Genomic DNA, 21,440 nt, shown 5'->3' with positions numbered 1-21,440 from the left:
ATCAATACGGAAATTATTTGGTATTTCACAATGGATGTGTCAAATCAGTACAATTTGCTCAAATAACTGTCAGATTTGGAAAACCGCGTATCTCCGAATCCGCGTATAAGAGGTACCGTGTATCTCGGGGACCGCCTGTACATATTTGGAAGTCAACTAAAGAATGAGTGAGTGATGAGCTATCGAGCTGCTTATATACCGCATGGTTGCTATGTGTTACCATTGCATTTACGTTTTCCATTATCCTTGTGGTAACTGGGATCCAACATTGTCATAACAAAAGAAAAGATAATTCAAGGCAAATTTCAAAAATGCTTATGGGAAAACCATGAAGTTATTAATTTTTCTCTGGGTTTTTTTTTATCAAAAAATAAGATAATTTTCCAAAAATTAATCAGGAATTGGTGATAAAATATATTATTTGACTCATTATCTGTGTTATTCGGATATCCGGGAGGGGTCAAGTCCCGAGAAGCTCGGATAAATGGCGCTGCATTGTACAGGTATTCCCCGATATACGCCACTTTGCTATACGCTATGTTTTAAATTTGACTGTTATTTGAGAAAATTGTACTGATTTGACACATTGAATGTCAAATTCAAAATAAATTCCCTTTTGGTCGAATTTCTAAAAACCATTTCAAAAGGTACAAAGTTGTAATCTTCAGTTAAAATCAGATAACATAACTAATTTAGTGGCTAAAACCTACAACAAGAAGCAAAATTATACGAAAATTAGCAATAATTTGACTGAAATCCTCGAAATTCGGCTTACACTAACATTCGAGATACGCTATTGGTTCCGGTCCGCATTTACAGCGTATATCGGGGAATAAATGTATTTTAAATACAATCCTTTGAATATAATGAAAAGTAATATAACCAAATGTTTTTAGTTTTCATATGGTTTGAATGTATATACTTAAACTATCTCAATATTAATATAAAATGTCTGAAAGAATATTCATTTTGTTTCACAGAGAAGTTCGTTGCTTTAATTGAGTTTTCTTGAACACGTAGCTCGGCCTGACAATGAACACTGACAATGATTGAGGGAGCACGATGCATACTCAACAAGAACCGCTCGATAAATTGCAGTAACGGTTGTACTGCGTCTGCGCAATTTCAACGTGTATCCCGTTTTCCAGTCGGCATGATGGTGACAGAGAAAGGACAGAATAGCATCACCGTCGCATAAAATAAAGGAAACTGTTCGAGGCATAACGCGTGTCGTTCAAAGTATTCCGTATTTTTGCTTTGCCATCATCCTGGCATTGCAGATATCCTTTGGTGCATTTCAAGTTCAAGTTTTGGCTATAGGAAGTGGCTGGTGAATCGATATTGTACTTTTGATTAGGTTTAGGTTTTTAACAACTAAGTCATTTTCAAAATCTATTATTTTAACTAAGCATAGGTGCAGTGTCTGGACAAAATGCGTTATTGCTTTCAACTTAACTAATAAATGTCTCCAAGTAATTTGTTAGTAAAGAAAACCTGTACCGAATCCCTTGTAAATTAAAGATGTGCATTATCATCATTTGAGCTAAAGTAATTGTATTTTCTTTTCTTTTGTTAGTGGCGGTGTCTACGGAACAAATGTCTAAATCGAGTGAATTTTTATTCTTGCCCTTCTTTACTTAAGGAAGGGAATTGTTTTTGTATGTTGTTATACTTACTGGACATAGCAAGTGTGAATGAAAGACGTTCATAGTACATAATAATTATTTGGCTCAAATCAGTTCATCGTGTTTTACCCACAGAATTGTAACTTATCGCAAAAAGAGTCTAGTATATTTGGAATCTTCTTAATAAATGTACAAAATTTGCATTTTTGCCACAACGCAGCTATTCTCCTAAACAACAGCCTCGATTGTGAATAAGTAAGTAACACTATATTTCACGCGAATCTTAAGGAGTAAATAAGAATGATTGCTAGCACAAAAACAGTATCACATACAAAAAAAAATCTTTAAATTTGCATTCAAGAGGCATTCAAAACTGATTCTAGAATAAGGTAAATGGCAATGGCTTACGGGTGGCATGTTTAATGTTATAGAAAAACAAAAGCATTTTTCATAAAATCAATTAAAACCGTAAGCTGTACATAATTTTATGACGAAGTTTTTTTTTAATAAATTTGTTTCATGACATTTGACATTTTATGCATGATTCGCTGTATTTTGTCGCGTTGAACTATGCCGTTTGAAAAATGATGATGTCATTTTATTACTGAAAATGTTAATCTTTGTTTTTTTATTAGATCACTCAATATGAAATTCAATTGTACCAAAAACGTAATAGTGCTAATCAAGTACGCAAAGAATAATAATTTTACAGAATAATAATAATATATTGCTTATTCTATTGCATTAACTTAAGTCTGGAAGAAACTACTTAAATTACTTTTATATACAAATAACTTATTTTATTGATTGTTTGTTACATAGAAGATAAATGACTAAACTATTAAAGCAGATATGTGTATGGTTTTTTAATGATTTTTGTTACAGAAAAAACACCGGAAGCGTAATACAAAATCTAATGAAGGATGGAAATCGTACCAGAAGGAAACAATTTCGTGATCGTTAAAGAATGTGAACTACCAGCAATGATGGAAGAGCTGGAAAAATATTTTCCTCACTCTTTAAAAGTGTGTTACCTTTTAGAAACAACTAGAAGTCAATTTAATAAAATCATTAATTATTTTTATTTCAAATTGCAGTTCCATCAAACTATTAAGACGTACCTGAATGATAGAGTGTGGCGATTTCAATTTTACAGAGCAAAGACATGGCCACAAGATCCTGTTTGTTTGCATTTTCCAGGTTGTACATATACGGTAAGTATTATAGCGTATAAGTTGGTGAATGTGTTATAAAGACAATCTTATATTAACAATATATTATTTTTTTCCAAGCCGGATAACAGAACGAATGAAAGTGTAGGTATTTTTTGCCCACCAGACAAACTAGAGCGAATGGAATTGATTAAAGATGAAGACGTTCTGTTTGAATGGCATAGTCCACTATACATGAACTTTACACATGTAGGTATTATGTTTAAGATGGAAGAAATTTTCCGAGAAAAAGTAAATGGAAGACTAGAGGGTCACATTTATGGCGACATTTACGTACACGAATGTCCCGATGAGTTGAACTTAGTGCTAGAACCATTAGCAGCGAATGAAGTGATCATGAAACCGCTGTGCATCGACGACGTAAAGGATATACACGATTTATATCCGGCAGGTGATATCGAAAGTTTAGAGTTATTTGAAAAGCTAGTCATCCAGCTTCCAGGCTTCGGTGTATTTAATCAATCGGATAATGAACTAGCTGCATGGAGTTTGCAGTCATATTATGGTGGAATGTTCTCCATGCAAACAAAACCAAAATTTAGAAGAAAAGGGTATGTGTAACATATAACAGGGGTTTGATTCAAATAATGCAATGCCTAAGGTGAAATATTTCAAATTATTTGTGGGAAAATTGCAAACTTGCTATGGAGGTATGCAAGCATATACGATATACGCTCGGTAATCCGCACCTTTTTAATCCGCCTACTCGATAATCCGCACTACGATAATCAAAATCAAGTGAAGAACAGTGTTCGGTCCAAAGTAGTGATTATTGATTAAAAAGCTAAATACCTATTTTTAAACTATAAGTTTTCTTTGGCAACATAAAAATGAATGAAATGTAATAATCAACTCATGAACCGAGACAAAAATCTGAAGTTTTTATAAAAAGCACATCAATACGTCATTCGATAATCCGCACTTAATCAAGTGCGGATTACCGAGAATATACTGTATGAGAATCGATTAATCGCTTAGTAGAATGGTTCTATGAAATGAAAGCGTTACAAAAATGTAAACTTGTTTTTAAGAACTATATGATGTTTTATGTTTTACAAGTTTCGAAACACACATATTGGAATATGAAAAGCTTTATGCGTTTTTTGTTTGTTGCCAAAATGAAAGATTTTCTTTGACATTTTTTATTACATTACAACTTAAATAACGGCGTTTGTCGTCTCGCAACTGCTGGATTTTACAACAGATGGAACTCAATACCCCATTATTCGGATCATTTCCATTGTTTGTTTTTTATTCAGGAGGAACAGTCCGAAATTCCAATTGATTCTAATCGATGGGTAATGATTAGCTGATTTACTTTATGTATCTCTGGAAATACATGATATTATTGTTTGATGAATCATGTTTTAAGAGCCACCGGGAGTGCTCATTGCCTTCCAAAACAAAATACCACATTTAAACGGTGAAACATACTTCTGCCACACACTAGTCACCGTACAACTTTCACTAAAATACGATGGCTTTTTGTAGCCGTTTTCTTAATATTCAGCCTTATTCTATTCTGAACTCGATTCGATTCGACTCGAGAAAACGAACTCCAAAGTGAACTTTTCCATACGAATAAACATACAAAATTCATCAACTCGCCGTCAAGACGACTCGATTATAAGAATAGAATACGCCTGATTGCCAATAGTGAACCAGAGCACCTGCCCAAATCAAAATATTTGTTGTAATAGTTACCATTTTTGAACCTACAATTACAATGTTGTATGTGTTGTAATTATCGTAGCGTAATGACTAATAATTTAAATGAAAATTTTCGTTACGTCAAATGACTGTCTTGCCATTAATTAAAAGTTAGTTGTAATGGTTTAGTATAAAATAACTACTATTTAAACCATAAAAAATCGTGTATTTATTCACTCAAAATGCATGAAACATCACATTTCCCACAAATGATTGAAATCATTCCACCAAGAGAATCACTCCATTATTTGATTCTGTACCTGTATTGATAAAATGAGAAGATTTTTATAATAGACTACTCATGATGTATTTTTTATTGTATTATAGATACGGTATTCAGCTAGCACAATCTCTGACTAAGTTGGTAATTCGTCGCGGATATATACCGTTTGTTGTCATAAGGCCAGAAAACGACGCTTCTCGTGGACTTTATACGAAGCTAGGTTTCAGAAAAGCTTTTGAAAGTGTTCGTGGCACATTTGTGCCTTTAGTTGGCGAAAATCATTTGCAGAATAATTTGACGGCCTACAAACAGCGTCAAATTTCAAATGAAGAAAATTGCACAATAGAACCAGCTGAGCTAACTAATGGTATTGCATCATACAAGGATAATGATAATTGCTGAATTTCATGGACCGTAATACATCTCTTAAAAGACCTGTATAGGATTGACATAACCTACTTTGAATGCGTTTTAAAATGAATTATAATTCAAGCGGATTAATATTTAACATAATAGCAAAATCAAGCTGAAACTAACAACTCTAAACAACAAAGCCATCAGCAGCTAAAAAGCAACAACAGCAACAGCAGTTATAATATCCGCGATAACAGCAGCTACAGCGGAAGTAGTAGCCGCCTTAGCAGCGACAACAGCAGCCGACGCCGCCGCCGCAACAGCAGAAGCAGCAGTACCATGAACAAAATCAGATTCAGCAGCAGCAACAGCAACGTCAATAAAATGATTATATTAATGAGTTACTGCTGTTGATTTGCTGTCAGAAAGCCTACACCCTCTACAGCCTTTGCAGTCACAAATAATAGATAGATTTCTTAAATGAATTTCAAACTAATATATAATAACTTTGCTTTATCTTAAATATTTGAACGTATTACATTAATAGCCCATTTAGCACTGAAAGAACATAAATCTTCAACAACTCAGTATTATATTTAATTCGTCATTATAACGTCTTATGTATTGTACCGCATTGCTTCGAATTACAGACACTTAAGGTATTTTTAGTATTTAATATTTTACTAAGGAGTCTTTAGGAGACAAACGATGGGAGGGCTTTTGGATAGTTGGTAATACTTAAACCATAAGGTTACTTCACATGGCAGCAACTTTTTTATTGTTTATTTTTAAAGAGACTTTGAGCCGATCGGCCTCATTCACCTCTTTTAATCGGTTAATAAATTCTAAGCTTAAAATCTAACAACCCAAGTGCCACAAATCCACGAAACGACCACTGAACGGGCTCTAAACGAATCAAGTTATCAACCTAAACGGAATATAGCTAGACTTCGTTTAGCAGACGGCACACGACTCATGCATTCTAAAAATAGCAAAAAGCTGGTGACGCCATCTGTTAGTGGGATACCCAACCAGTGGAGCTTCCTCATTCCCTCTGTACTGTTGTATGGTTTCGCATTGAAGTTATGCATCGCTAAAACTAGAACGGCAAAACGATAATTTAAATACTAAACTCCAATGTCCACCACCAGCACTGAACCATGTGAGAATCGAGTAAAGGTCGTCGGTATTGACACTCACGTATCTGACTGTTGTGGGTAGCCCTGCCGACCCGACCGTGGACTTGCTTGCCGTGGCATGCGCTGCCACCGGTCAAACGTGTGTCCAGGAGGACGGACGGAGACACAGTGTGTTGTCACGCACATACTGACGCGCACACTTAAGCAACAGCGCAAGGCTTAATGTGTGCCCGAGCGCGCACGATTTAGAGTGTGTACTAGTGTTGATAACAGATCCGAAAATTGAGGATCGGAACGAATCTCTGCCAATCTGGAGAAAAAGATCGGAACGTGGCACGCAGGTTCAAAACTAATCTGCCATGGCTACGCTTTTTACAGTTGGTCACTTTGTATATGTTTAACTTGAAAGCATTCATTCAATATTTTATGTAATATGTTTTTTGTGCAGTAATCACACAGTTTCAATTAGAACAAAGCTACATAATAGTTTACTGAATGTGTAAAACTATTCTTCTACTAAAATATAAACGCTGAACTTAAGTAGTCCGCTATACAGTTCCTTTTTCATTAAAAGGTTAAGGTATTTTGTTGTATTTGTTTTTACTAAAATTAATCATTATTCCCTTTTTATACTTCTAAATAAAGAAGTAAATCAGAAATTTGTTGCAACGCATATGCAATTTTGATGCAAAATCAAAAAGCTTACAAGTGTAGTATCCTGGAGATTTGACCCCTTATTAGACCATTTTGCCAAATATGCCGGATCGGAATATACCTATCACCGCGACAACTGTGCGATAATCTGAATGTCAAAAATAAAGATCATTCGTTTACGGATCGTTGTACTGACAACAACTTCAGCCTTCGGTTTATTCTTCTGCCTTTCGTGTTTGTGCCTTTGTGATACTGTTAATGATGAAGAGGAAGTTTGGTAATGATGAAGACACGATGTTGTTTTTTTTTTATTGATTTTTATTGAGACTTTGAGCCTTTCGGCTTCATTCGCCTCTTCGTAAACTACTTAAACCTAACAATCTTCTTACCCAGGGCATTTCCTCCCTGTGTAAACCTTAATACGGGTTTGCTCGGTTTCCTTAAAACTAATCTTAAAGCTAAAAGGAAGATCAATTTATTAGAGTTATCTAGTTGATCTAATAGTTGGATGTGCGGATCTCGGATGTTACCGTGTTCTATGGCGGCTAGAACACTGGCACTGTCGGTGAAAATAATATTTGGTTTATTAAGGCAAATACTTTCTTGCGCGGCGACTATCATGGCTATTGCTTCAGCTGAGAATATAGAGGTATGGTCTGGTAGTTAGATGGCACAACTGTTGTTGGAGGAGAAAATACCGAAACCGGCGGATTCGTTGAGAACTGAGCCGTCGGTAAAGATATGATGGTGATTCTGGTATTTGCTTTGGATGAGACTGGTAAAATGATGACCGGCGATATGGCTGCAATTTCCTGCACGTAGTTTGTCTTTTAAAGACCAGTCTATTGTAGGCGGTTGACGATACCAAAGGCGTCCTCCGCGTCCGGTAAGCTTGCTGATATGGGGAAGCTGGTTGTTGGTAAGCGTATGAAATTGTGCATTGACTCTGTTGATAAATGATTCGGCTTTGATGTCCTTCTCTAGGATGCGTCCTGCTGCTGCTGTTAATCTGTTGGTGATAATGTAATCAAAAGGAAGAAGTCCGCTCTCACAAAGTAGAGAGTGGATTGGACTGGTGCAGAAGGCTCCAGTTGAAAGGCGGATGGCTGTATGGTATATGGGAGCTGTTGCCACGGGTGTAGCTTTATGTTTATTTCAGTTGCTGCTACAGAATTTTTGTAACTGTCGCTCGCGTATTCAGGGTTCCGCCGATCAGTTCAAAAATTGGTCTGTCTTTTCTCCTATATATTTTGCAACTAAGCGCCGTCTTCAATGGCGCTTTGTTTCAGACCAGCTGATCTACTTGACCCTAAGTAACCTCGCTTAGCGACCTGTGTCGAACTTTTCCCTTATTGGCCCTATTTAACAGCTCAGCCAGTTGTCTCATTTTGGGGATATCTGTTCGTCCTTATCTAACTCACAACGCCATCTGGAGTTTCTTTTACGAATTATTCGAGCTGTCCTTGACAGCTCGTTGTTTTGTAAATATTGCGGCAGCTAATCTGCACGAGGTGCACATCGTGCCAACACCCCACCCCGTAAATCCTTAGTAAAGCAGGATTTACTCAAATTCTGCACGATGTACATATTTTCGGCTTTCGATATGATTTTAGATATCGCATTAGCGTTCGTTTATAGACAGCCACCTCCCTATCCTGCCAGTATAAAAGTTGTGTTGTTGGCAGCCTCTCCTCATTCTCAACGCGTGCTTTGTGCCTTTCGTATTTCTTATTCATACGATTTCGCATCCCTACGATCAACCCAGCGATCAACCTTCTCCTATCTACAAGCGGTGTTACTTTTCGCCGATTTTCTCTACCGATTGCTTGTTGAATGCAAAACCACACATTCATTTGGTCCGTACATCTGTCCTGCAACGCGCATGGTGTATACATAACCCTACTTCTGTTTGTATCGGTGAGTGTATGTGTGCGTTCACTAATCTGTGCATTCTTCTCTTTTAGAGTCGTTGTACGCAGGAATTGTACACCGTTATTAAAGCACCGCATTAGCTTCTGTCTGAATGTGGCCCCGACAAAGCTGCCGAAACTGTAGCCCGACCATCTCAACCGGCTTCTATCGCTAGCCGGTACGCCAGTGCTGCCTATCTCGGGTTGTGCTGTCAGATCGGTGTGTATCGTTTCGATCATCAACTTCGGCTCCCCTTTCAGGAACGGCGGTATCGACAGTCCCTGAAAGTGAGCAAAAGGGTTCATTAATGAGGTGAAGAAAAGTTCTTGAGGCGGCCAACTTAGCTTTATGCTACTACGAGTATTGGCGAACTCGTATTGCCTGTTCTCGCCTCCCGTCGCATTCGCCGATCCTTCCTTGCTCACGCTCGAACCATCTCTCGTCGCGCCTGCCGTAAAGCTGATCTCCGGTGGTTCTGGCTTACCGGTTTCACCGGCGCTTCGTGCCAGTATAGATTGCACCGGTGTTGTCGCTGGCTCTTCTTGGAGGGTGCTTATTGTTTCGATGGCTTGTTGTCCTTGTTGGTTTCTGGCGGACACTATGCGGAATGGTACCCTCGGTACCATGGATCTCAACGCATAAATGTTCGTCAACGGTTCTGCTCCTCCAGATTGGACCGTCTCATGAGGGAGCGTGTTGTCCCGCGTTTCGCAGCCTAGTTGCGTGCGTGCGTTGGCAGCAGAGCAGTTTTGTGGCTGGGAAGGTGGTTGCGCCGACGCGTGTTGTTCGGTACGAGCTGTTGCTTCCACGATTGCTACTGCCGCAGGGTTTGCTGGTACCGTTCCGATGCGCACTCTTTCAACCACTTCACAAACGTTCGCTGCTACGTTACACTGCTGCTGCCAACGTGCACTCTGCTTCACATTCGAGGAGCTATTTGCGAAAGATCGCTTCGATCTTTTTGCCTCCTCGATTTGAAGCATAATTCTTTCCTGTTTATGCTTCAGGTTCGCCATTTTAAGCTCGAATTCTTTCAGAGCTATTTCATTCTCTAATTGTTGCACTTCGATAAGTCGTGCCAGTGCCGCTTGGATTCTCGCTTTTTTCGACGAGTTTGTGGTAGGGGGTATTTTTGCAGCTTGGATCGATGTGGGTACCCATTCTTCTGTGGACAGCTTCTTACTCGCCGAGGTTTCGCCCTCGCTATATGCTGCTCTTTTGGCTATTTTTCACCATAGTCACGGTATTATGCCGCTCGCAGCCACCACGATTAAAACTCGTACTCATCGCGACGAACACTGGTAGGGATTTTATTTTCGAAGAAAATATCGAAGCAATTTTTGAATGTTGCCACGGGAGTAGCTTTATGTTTATTTCAGTTGCTGCTACAGAATTTTTGTAACTGTCGCTCGCGTATTCAGGGTTCCGCCGATCAGTTCAAAATTTGGTGTGTCTTTTCTCCTATATATTTTGCAACTAAGCGCCGTCTTCAATGGCGCTTTGTTTCAGACCAGCTGATCTACTTGACCCTAAGTAACCTCGCTTAGCGACCTGTGTCGAACTTTTCCCTTATTGGCCCTATTTAACAGCTCAGCCAGTTGTCTCATTTTGGGGATATCTGTTCGTCCTTATCTAACTCACAACGCCATCTGGAGTTTCTTTTACGAATTATTCGAGCTCGTTGTTTTGTAAATATTGCGGCAGCTAATCTGCACGAGGTGCACATCGTGCCAACAGGAGCAATACGCTTCTCAAAGTTTTCTCGTTGGCGAGAGACAATCTCAATACCGTAGAGAAGTTTGGGAAGCAGCCAGCTATTGAGGATCTGCAGAAGTGTTTGACGTGATGCACGATGTTGTCCAGCTCCTAACATCCTAAAGAGGTTCAGTCTGGTTTTTGCTTCTTTTCTTATCCGGTTGGAGTGGGGAATGAAAGTAAGTTTTGTGTCAAATGTAACACCTAATATTTTCGCTGAGTTTACATTTGGTATGATGTGGTCGTGAAGTTTGATTGGTAGTTTGCGATGAAAGCCCATTTTGCAGATATGGAGGATTTGAGATTTGGAATGGGATATTTCATGACCTGTCCACCGAGACCATTGCCTTATCTTGTCAACTCCTTTTTGGAGAAGCTGACGAGACGTGCTAACAGATCTCGATGAAGAGACCAGAATGATATCATCGGCATAGACAAAAGGTTTGATTTCATATGGAATGGAGCAAAACAGAGATTCTATACTGATAAGGAAAAGTGTAGGAGAAAGGATGGCGCCCTGAGGGACACCGTTTTCTAGAGGATATGGATTAGAAACACTATTACCGATTAGGACTCTAACTGATCTGTCTGTAAAAAAATTGTCTATGAAATTAGTGATCCGGCCACCAAAGCCCCAAAAAGCTAGTTGAGAAAGAATGGAATGGCGCCAAGTGCGATCAAAAGCTTTGGAAATATCTATGATGGCAAAGTCTATGTGATGATCCTGGTCTATTGATTTTTGAATAGTATCATCTAATTTGGAAAAATATGTTTCCGTGCCCAACCCGCTCCGAAAAGCGTGTTGGTCAGAGCTAAGCAGGTTTCTGTCTTCTAATTCTTGCGAGAGGCGGCGATTAACCATGCGTTCTAAAACTTTACCCATGCAGCTAAGGAGGGAGATTGGACGGTAGCTATCAACGTTGTGGTTAGGTTTGTTAGGTTTGGGTATGGGGATAGTTAAACTACTTTTCCAATCATTAGGAATATTACCAGAAGACCAAATACTATTGTAAATGTTAAGAAGGGTGGATTTAGATTCTTCAGGGAGGTTTTGCAGTAAGGGATATCCTATGTTATCGGGACCAGCAGATCTACCTTTACATTTCCTTAGTGCCCAATGGAGTTCAGTTATTGTGAAAAGACTATTGTATCTATGTTCAGTGGTATCAGGGAAAGAAGAAGGCAGAAGAGAAACATTTCATTCATTGTGCTTACCGCTAGTGCAGGATTGTCTCTTTAAATTTTGGCGATTAGCTTTCCACCAATCACAAATATCTATCCTTCTCTGGCTTCAAGGCTCAGGTGTTGTACCGTTATCTCTTTGACTGAGAGAGTATGGTTTGCGCTGTTATCACTCACATAGACAGAATGTGTGTGTGTCCATACTAGAAAGAAGCAAAAGAGAAGAGAACGCCGTTCTTTACCGGAACGAAAAGAACACTGAGAGAAACAGGTTCAAATTTTACCTGCTTCCTTTGTACGTACCAAATCGGCCCATCGTATGAAAGAGAGCAGATGATCGTGCGTTCCAGACTGGATCGAAAAGAACGCTGAGAGAAACAGGTTTAAATTGAACCGGCAAACCGGCTCATCAATACAAAGAGAGTAGAATGTCATGCGTTCTAGGCCGGATCGCAATAAGCACAGAGAGCAACCGGCCCAGCACAGATAGCCGAGAACGCTGAGAGCAGCCGGTTCAGATCGGATCGATAAGATCGTTGATAACAGTCGGTTCAGGTCGGATCGCAAAGAACGGTGGGAGTAACAGGTTCAGTTTGAACCTACTTGGGTTAAAAGTAAGGATCGCGGTCCGGGTGCTTGCATGCTGGAACGGATCGCACCTGGCAGGTTCGGAACGCAACGCGCATCACTAGTGTGTACGAAGGCCGAACGAGCAGGAGCTCTCGGCAGGGACGTTCGGTGCTGCTGGTGCGCGGCCACCGCACTTGTGATTGTGTTAATTGTGTGTTTTATTTATTACGTACGTTATAAGTGTTTAACAAAAGTAAAAGTATCAAACACAACACTGACTGACCACACGACCATTCATATAGATTTTTGCTCGGAAAGTTAGAAGGTTATATAGGTCATGATTGGAATGTAATGGGATGTAATGGGATGGGATCCGAAGCCCTCCGAGGGATAACATAGGCTCTCCCATCCAACTCCTATTCCGACACGTCCTCGTCGTGCAGAGTGGTAACATGTGCCTCCATATATCCTAGCTTGGGTACACGGGCTAGATCCAACCCCTTGGGCGGATGGTGGCATATGGCGAACCAGGAGGGGGGTGGGTATCCCGGGAAACTGGGTGCCTGAACGTCGGGGGGGCAACCCGACGCAAAATAAAACGGCCACGTGGGCGCAGGGCCAGTCACCCAGTCTAACGTAACAACTGACTACAGAAAGCATCAGAAGGATACGAAACGGACTTAACGATACCGACCCAACGCAATGCCCCCGGACAACGATAAAAATGGGCTCATGGAACGTACGCACTCTTAGCAAAGCCGGAGCCTTGAAACAACTTGATGACGCCCTAGCCACACTGAGCATGGACCTCGTAGCTCTACAAGAGATTCGGTGGCTAGGGAACGGTGTGCACAACAGGCGTGGTAAGCAATGCTACGACATTTACTACAGCTGCCACGACCGCCACCACGTGCTCGGAACGGGTTTCGCCGTAGGTCCCCGGCTGAAATCCGTAATCATAGATTTCAAGGCTATAAACGATAGGCTATGCACCCTGCGCATGCGAGGCAAATTCTTTAATATAAGCCTCATAAACGTTCACGCCCCTACCGAAGATAAAGAGGAAGAGGAGAAGGACCTTTTTTACGGCCGCCTCGCTAGAACTATAGATGCGTGCCCCAGGCATGACCTCAAAATCATCCTGGGGGACTTCAACGGAAAAGTCGGTAGGGAGCCAATGTACCGCCAATACACTGGCTGTCACAGTCTGCATGAGCACAGTAACGATAATGGTAGTAGATTGGTCCAGTTCGCCGCAGCGAACAATCTGGTTGTAGGAAGTACCAAATTTGCGCGGAGGGACATCCACAAAATGACGTGGGCGCACCCGGATGGCGAATCCTTCAACCAGATCGACCACGTGTTAATAAGCCACCGACGACAGTCGAGCCTGTTAAACGTCAGAACTTATCGAGGAGCCAATATCGATTCCGATCACTACTTGGTTGGCTTAGTGATACGTTGTAGAATCGCCCGCCCCCGCGCCAATGGGGGCGGAGAAAACACGCAGCCTCGGCTCAACACGGACTCTCTAAGGGACATTACAGTCCAACAGGAATTCAAAGCCGCTTTAGACGAGTCTCTACTACCAGAAAACAGATATGAAACTACGAGCGAGAGGTGGAACGCTCTAAAAACAAAAATAATAAACTGTGCAAGAAATATACTACCACCACGTCGTGGCAACACCAAATCTGGCTGGTTCGACGATGAATGCAGACTAGTGACCGAACGTAAGAATACTGCATACCGAGCAATGCAGCAACGGCATAGAACGCGGGCATGCGCAGAGGAATATTCACGGCTCAGACGCGAAGAGAAACGAGTTCACCGCTCCAAGAAGCATGCTTTGGAAGAGCAAAACATGCGGAAACTCGAGCAAACCAGAGAGGCGTACGGACCGACACGAAAGTTTTACCAAGCGATAGCAGGTCACCGAAACAACGTTGTACCTAAGGTAACCTGCTGTCGCAACAAGGATGGAGATCTGGTTAGTAACCAGCCAGAGGTCCTCTCGCGGTGGGCTCAGTACTTTGATGAATTACTCAACGACCAGTTTAACGAACAGCTAGAAGCGCCACTAGCAGATAGTGTCATGCTACTGCCACCTAGCATAGAAGAAACACGAAAGGCTATCCGTCGGCTGAAAAATAACAAGGCACCCGGAACCGACGGAATTGCAGCTGAACTGGTCAAGAATGGAGGTGCACGACTAGAAAACGAGATTCATCAAATTGTTACTGAGGTGTGGGATAGCGAATCGATGCCTTGTGATTGGAATCTCGGCATCATCTACCCCGTATACAAGAAGGGAGACAGGTTGGACTGCAACAACTACAGGGGTATTACGGTGTTGAATACTGCCTATAAAATATTCTCCCTGATCCTCCAGGATCGCCTTGTCCCGCACGTCGAAGAGATAGTAGGAAACTATCAAAGAGGATTCCGAAACGGAAAATCAACCACTGATCAGATCTTCACCATGCGGCAGATCTTGGAGAAGATGGCTGAATACAGAAACGACACATACCATCTCTTCATAGACTTCAAAGCCGCATACGATAGCATAGCCAGGGTAAAACTGTACGACGCTATGAGCTCATTTGGAATCTCGGCCTAACTGATAAGGCTAGTTAGAATGACTATGACCAACGTCACATGCCAGGTGAGGGTGGATGGAAAACTCTCAGGACCTTTTGCTACCACCGAGGGTCTGCGCCAGGGGGACGGGCTTGCCTGTCTCCTATTCAACTTGGCGCTAGAGAGGGCCATCCGCGACTCGAGGGTGGAGACTACGGGAACCATCTTCTATAAGTCAACCCAGATCCTGGCATACCCTGATGATATAGACATCATTGGTCTGCGGCTCTCCTATGTAGCAGAAGCCTACCAAGGGATCGAGCAGGCGGCAGAGAGCCTCGAATTGCAGATAAATGAGGCAAAGACAAAACTGATGGTGGCAACATCAGCGGGCCCACCAACAAATAATCAGAATCTTCGTAGGCGTGACGTGCAGATAGGTGAACGCACTTTTGAAGTCGTCCCACAATTAACCTATCTTGGGTCAAAGGTCAGCAACGACAACAGCATGGAAGCTGAGTTGCGCGCAAGGATGCTGGCTGCCAACCGGTCATTCTACAGCCTGAAAAATCAGTTCACCTCAAAGAACCTGTCGCGACGGACGAAGCTGGGACTATATAGTACCTATATAGTACCAGTACTCACATACGCCTCTGAGACATGGACACTGTCCAAATTTGACGAAACCCTCTTAGCCGCGTTCGAGAGGAAGATGCTCAGAAGGATACTTGGCCCCGTATGTGCGGAAGGACAATGGAGGAGCCGCTATAATGACGAGCTATACAAGATGTACGACGACCTCACTGTCGTACAGCGTATAAAGCTCGCCAGGCTCCGGTGGGCTGGCCATGTTATACGCATGGAAACGGACGACCCAGCCCGTAAAGTCTTTTTAGGCCGTCCACAAGGACAGAGGAGGCGTGGTAGGCCCAAATTGAGGTGGCAAGATGGCGTGGAGGCGTCCGCCATTAAGGCCGGGATAACGGACTGGCAGACGAAGGCGCGAGACCGTGAGCGGTTTCGGACACTCCTGAGGCAGGCCAAGACCGCAAAGCGGTTGTAGCGCCGGATAAGTAATAGTAATCTTTCTATATTCCGTTTAGGTAGGGAGCTTGAGTCGTTTAGTGGATTTGTGGCACTTGGGGTGGCAATGATGGTTTTTCTAAGGCGAATGAAGTCACGGCGTGGAAGAGCGTTATGGCAGCAGACCGGATTATTACGTCCTGCGTTAGCTAGTCGGTCTGCTATTTAGTTTCCCTGAATACCTGTGTGTCCAGAAATCTATCAGAATGTGACTGGGGGTGAATTCGGTATATTGCAGAGTTGTTGGATGTTCGGGTCACCCCGCCGGGCAAAGGTTCCCCGCTGGGCAAAGCGACGGAAGAAATCATTGCCTTTCGCGCATTTTCTCGTTCCTTCTTTTTCCCTCCTCATTTTCCCTTTCCCTTCTACGGCGTATTTGTCAAGCAGCTTGTCGAGCTACTCGTCCCTTGCTCCGCCTCCTACCCCTCGCCAGAGCACGCTGTCGAAGGTTTGGATTTGTTACTGCGCCAGACGGCCAATCGCTTTCATCCGTCGTCCGTGCTTTTTCTCTCTATAGCGCTATCTCTTTTTCGCGTGTGGTAAATGCTCGCGAGCTGTTGTGGTGCTTAACAAAAACCGTCAACAAACATTGTGGCGATGTAGATCAATTTTCACAAATCAAACCAAAAAAGCGCAATGAGTTCAATCGCTGCAATGTAAAAATGACTAAGGAATCGGTAGCTCACTCTGGAGGGTTTGCTGTGCAACGCAGAACCCTATTTCGCAGTAGCGCACAGGAAAGCTTAAACCAAATTGCATAAAGCATAACTTTATGTGACATAATGCTTTTCCTTTCGTATGTTGTAGATTATGCTGAGCCGTCTGCCATCCGTACCGGGGTAAGAGTTTGTCTTGACTTTGTTGCTGCTGGATCTACCGCTGTGGTGCGACAAATGCACGGAATGCACTTGAGCAAAGGACATGAGCTTAGCGAGAACCCATTCCAAGGCAATGTCGGTCGCTCGGCGTCATCATACCGACTCCAAGCCAACAAGCCGCCAGTTTCTGGACGGACAGGTGCAGCACCATACGCGCACCACAATAAACAAAACCAGAATCCTCTTTTAAATGAATTCAATTCTAGTTTTGTTTCCACTTGCATCCGCTAGCTGAATTGGATAGAAATGTGCCAATTCTAGTTTTGTTTCCACTTGCATCCGCTAGCTGAATTGGATAGAAATGTGCTACATATCACACGCACGTTTGCCTCGATCGTGTGTCTTTTTTTATACCCCCAACAGCAGCGCCAGTCGCAAAGATGGTGGTGCCAATCAAGGTTATTATATATTCTACTGAGGTTAAGACACTTCGTTTTTGCTGGAACCATGTTGGTTATATTAGCTGGCATCGCGAAAGAAATGGTTTAAAATTAACAGTCGTTAAAGTTTAACCCGAGTCGCTAAAAATTGCTAGAATTTGGCATCGCGAACGCATTGAGTTCATTTGTTAATTTTAACGACTGGTCCTATGCCGTCGTTAAACAAACGACTGTCAAGAGCGTATGCGATACAAATTAACCGTCGTTTAATTATACTGCTCGATTTTTTCCCTGTGTTTGCCTATATGGGATATCGAGCAGTCGTTAACTGTTTTGACGATCATTTATTTTAACAGAAATGAACAACAAATGAACTCAGTTAAACCAAAATGAACTTTAAACGACTGTTAAAAACAGTTCATTTATTCGCGATGCCGGCTATTGTTTACAATTTGTCTGTCAAATGACGCCGGCTTTATTTTGATCAGCTTATGCTGTTCACGAATGACGAAGATTAGAATTTAAAATACGTAACAAATGTAATAAGCATAATAAATTTCTCGAATTTTTTTCTGCAGCTGAAAGACTCTAGGTGATTCTAGTGAGTGAGCTGATTCCAGGTGAAAAACATCCCCAAATTTTTGGCCTATTCTGAAAGGTCCATCGACATCGAACATCGCAGAGCACAATCAGGTGCATAGGAGAATCAAGGCATAATGCAAGTTGTATGTTGCTCAAACCATCAATACTACATATTGTGGCAAAGTTTTATAAATTCACCCTCTCTTTGTTTTATCTCCTATCACTGCTGAGCACGTCCTGCTCCATTAGCACCTAACATCAGTTCATGACTGCCTCCTACCACTCGTCTGCGTCCATCATCCGACAGATTGACCAGTTGATCCGTGAACCATCGAGCTCACTGTGTTATGTGACCAATGCCGGACAACCTACATCAGCCAAACAACGATAAATCAGAGTCATCTTACAAACACCTGCTCGGTGGGACAGCAGTTCTTTTTAAAAACAATCCCCAGCCAATTTATACTGCAAGCCTACGCCTCGAGAATATCCCATTGACCGTACTGCTCCACAACCTACATCCTTCACCTTCCTTCATACTGGTTAATCCTTTGCTTCAACACCCTAAGCTTGAATTCAACAACACCTAACCCAGGATTAATCTCTAGGATGCACCCCTCGAACGACGTTTCTTCAGGGAAACTTCATATAAAAAAAACATGTGGTTACGCTTTATACAAAATTTCGGTAGCGACTATCGTTCAAAAGGTGTCGTGTGGGAATAGATCACATCAATAACGTTTCCTTTAATTTGATTATATTTGCATTCTATTTCCATGATAAAGACCCGCTGCGCAAATTCGAGCAGTTTCCAGCGCAGAAAATGCACCAAAATCTGCGCTGGCCAGCGCAGATTTTGGCCCTTTCCCCGCGCTGGACTTCAGCGATCCCGCTGCGCAAAGCGACGGAAGAAATCTTGGAGTTCTGAGAATTTTATCATGCCTTCCTTTTCTCTCCAACGGCAAATTTGTCGAGCAGCTCGTCGAGCTACCCGTCCCTGGCTCCGCCTCATACCCCTCGCCTGAGCGCGCTGTCGAAGGTTTGGATGTGTTGGTGCGTCAGACGGCCAATCGCTGTCAGCCGTCGTCCGTGCTTTTTCCCTCCATAGCGCTATCTCTTTCTCGCGTGTGGACAATGCTCATGAGTTGCTGTGGCGCTTAAAAAACCGTTCATACACATTGCGGCGATGAAGTTGCATTTTTACAAATCAAACCAAAAAAGCGCAATGTAAAAATGATTACGGAATCGCTAGCGCACTATGGAGGGTTTGCTGTGCAACGCGCAGAACCCTAATTCGCTCCAACACGTTTCTAACACTAAGCTTTTGCTTTCGTCTGTTGTGGATTACATAGATATGCAGAGCATCCTGCGCATGATTGTGAGTGTGCGTGTGTATGCAAAACTGTCGCCAAATGTAATTTCTTCCGGAATGTTATGATCCATCGGTCAAGCCTTCCTTTCTTTTGTTCATGAAAGGCGGAAAGACGAATTGAGGCCCCTGAGGAGGGGGTACTGACACACAGCTGTTGGAAGATTGAACGGTATACTTAAATTGCCGGCGGATGGGGGGGGGGGGGGGTGGCCATGGGACCCCTACGATCATCGGTCACAGGCCCTAACATTGTTGTCGCCATGGGGGGAGGGGAGGTGCAAATGGTTCTCCAGCCACGGAGCCCTCAAGACCATCTTTCCCTTGTCGCTAATAATCTGTCCACTTGTAGACATACGGCATACTGCAGACTAGAGATCTTCGGTGACCTCCTAGTCCGCCTACCTTTAGATCCACCGCTGGTTCATGACGGTGTTTTTTTTTTACTGCGGAGATGCATCCTTCCCCCTGCCTGCTGCGTATGCACCGGGCAGGAGTTAGTGTGGCAGTATGCAAGTTGCACACTGGATAGGAGCGGGCCCGCGGCACCGCCATCATTCCAGACATCTGCATGCCCGTCGTGGGTTCTAATCGCGTATGAACCGTCCGCCGTAGCAAGAGGTGACTATCCGGCTACGTGGTACTCAAGTCCTGAAAAGGCCGGCATGATCGCGTAGGCTATTACGCCAATAAGAAGAACAAGAAGAAGAAGAACTTATCATAACAGTGCACACCCGGGGAAGAGTTTGTCTAGACTTTGTTGCTGCCGGGTGTCCCGCTACGGCGCGACAAATCAACGGAATGCAATCGACCAAAACATGAACCTACCGATCCGAACCCATTCCAAGGCATTGCCGGTCAATCGGCGTCATGATACCGACTCTAAGCCAACAAGCCACCAGAGTCTGGACGGACAGGTGCAGCACCATACGCGCACCGTAATAAACAAATCCAGAATCCTCTTATGTATGAATTCAATTCAATGTGTTGTTTTCACTTGCGTCCGCTAGCTGAATTAGAAATAAATGTGCAATATATCACACGCACGTTTGCTTAGATCGTGTGTCTTTTTAATACCCCCAACAGCACAACCGATCGCAAAGATGCCAATGCCAATGGTTGTGTTGTCTCTCAGGTAGCGAGATCGAAAATGCATGGACTTTGTAGCCGCAGCGGATGAAAATGTATACTGCAATTTATACTGCAAGCCTACGCCTCGAGAATATCCCATTGACCGTACTACTCCACAACCTACATCCTTCACCTTCCTTCGTACAGGTTAATCCTTTGCTTCAACACCCTAAGCTTGAAATCAACAACGCCTAACCCAGGATTAATCTCTAGGATGAACCCCTCGAACGACGTTTCTTCAGGGAAACTTCATATAAAAAAAACATGTGGTTACGCTTTATACAAAATTTCGGTAGCGACTATCGTTCAAAAGGTGTCGTGTGGGAATAGATCACATCAATAACGTTTCCTTTAATTTGATTATATTTGCATTCTATTTCCATGATAAAGACCCGCTGCGCAAATTCGAGCAGTTTCCAGCGCAGAAAATGCACCAAAATCTGCGCTGGCCAGCGCAGATTTTGGCCCTTTCCCCGCGCTGGACTTCAGCGATCCCGCTGCGCAAAGCGACGGAAGAAATCTTGGAGTTCTGAGAATTTTATCATGCCTTCCTTTTCTCTCCAACGGCAAATTTGTCAAGCAGCTCGTCGAGCTACCCGTCCCTGGCTCCGCCTCATACCCCTCGCCTGAGCGCGCTGTCGAAGGTTTGGATGTGTTGGTGCGTCAGACGGCCAATCGCTGTCAGCCGTCGTCCGTGCTTTTTCCCTCCATAGCGCTATCTCTTTCTCGCGTGTGGACAATGCTCATGAGTTGCTGTGGCGCTTAAAAAACCGTTCATACACATTGCGGCGATGAAGTTGCATTTTTACAAATCAAACCAAAAAAGCGCAATGTAAAAATGATTACGGAATCGCTAGCGCACTATGGAGGGTTTGCTGTGCAACGCGCAGAACCCTAATTCGCTCCAACACGTTTCTAACACTAAGCTTTTGCTTTCGTCTGTTGTGGATTACATAGATATGCAGAGCATCCTGCGCATGATTGTGAGTGTGCGTGTGTATGCAAAACTGTCGCCAAATGTAATTTCTTCCGGAATGTTATGATCCATCGGTCAAGCCTTCCTTTCTTTTGTTCATGAAAGG

The 21,440-nt window shown here is 42.8% G+C and overlaps 1 protein-coding gene across 10 annotated transcripts; it reads left to right on the top strand.

Annotated features, from left to right (window-relative positions):
• Positions 1 to 1,124: 1,124 nt before the first annotated feature.
• Positions 1,125 to 5,667, top strand: LOC1268875 (uncharacterized). Of its 10 annotated transcripts, none has more exons than XM_061655568.1 (6): positions 1,125 to 1,239; positions 1,577 to 1,880; positions 2,511 to 2,650; positions 2,723 to 2,839; positions 2,918 to 3,408; positions 4,895 to 5,667. In XM_061655568.1, the coding sequence occupies exons 3-6, from the start codon at positions 2,549 to 2,551 to the stop codon at positions 5,190 to 5,192; spliced, it is 1,008 nt and encodes a 335-aa protein (XP_061511552.1). In that variant the 5' UTR covers positions 1,125 to 1,239; positions 1,577 to 1,880; positions 2,511 to 2,548; the 3' UTR covers positions 5,193 to 5,667. The 10 variants fall into 10 exon arrangements, with proteins under 10 accessions (XP_061511552.1, XP_061511553.1, XP_061511550.1 ...); XM_061655569.1 differs by having other exon boundaries at positions 1,143 to 1,330; positions 1,846 to 1,880; XM_061655566.1 differs by having other exon boundaries at positions 1,143 to 1,330.
• The last annotated feature ends 15,773 nt before the right edge of the window (positions 5,668 to 21,440 follow it).

This window comes from Anopheles gambiae, chromosome 3 (assembly GCF_943734735.2).
Source record: "Anopheles gambiae chromosome 3, idAnoGambNW_F1_1, whole genome shotgun sequence".
Lineage (NCBI taxonomy): Eukaryota > Metazoa > Arthropoda > Insecta > Diptera > Culicidae > Anopheles > Anopheles gambiae.
This window is presented reverse-complemented; position numbering and strand designations above follow the sequence as displayed.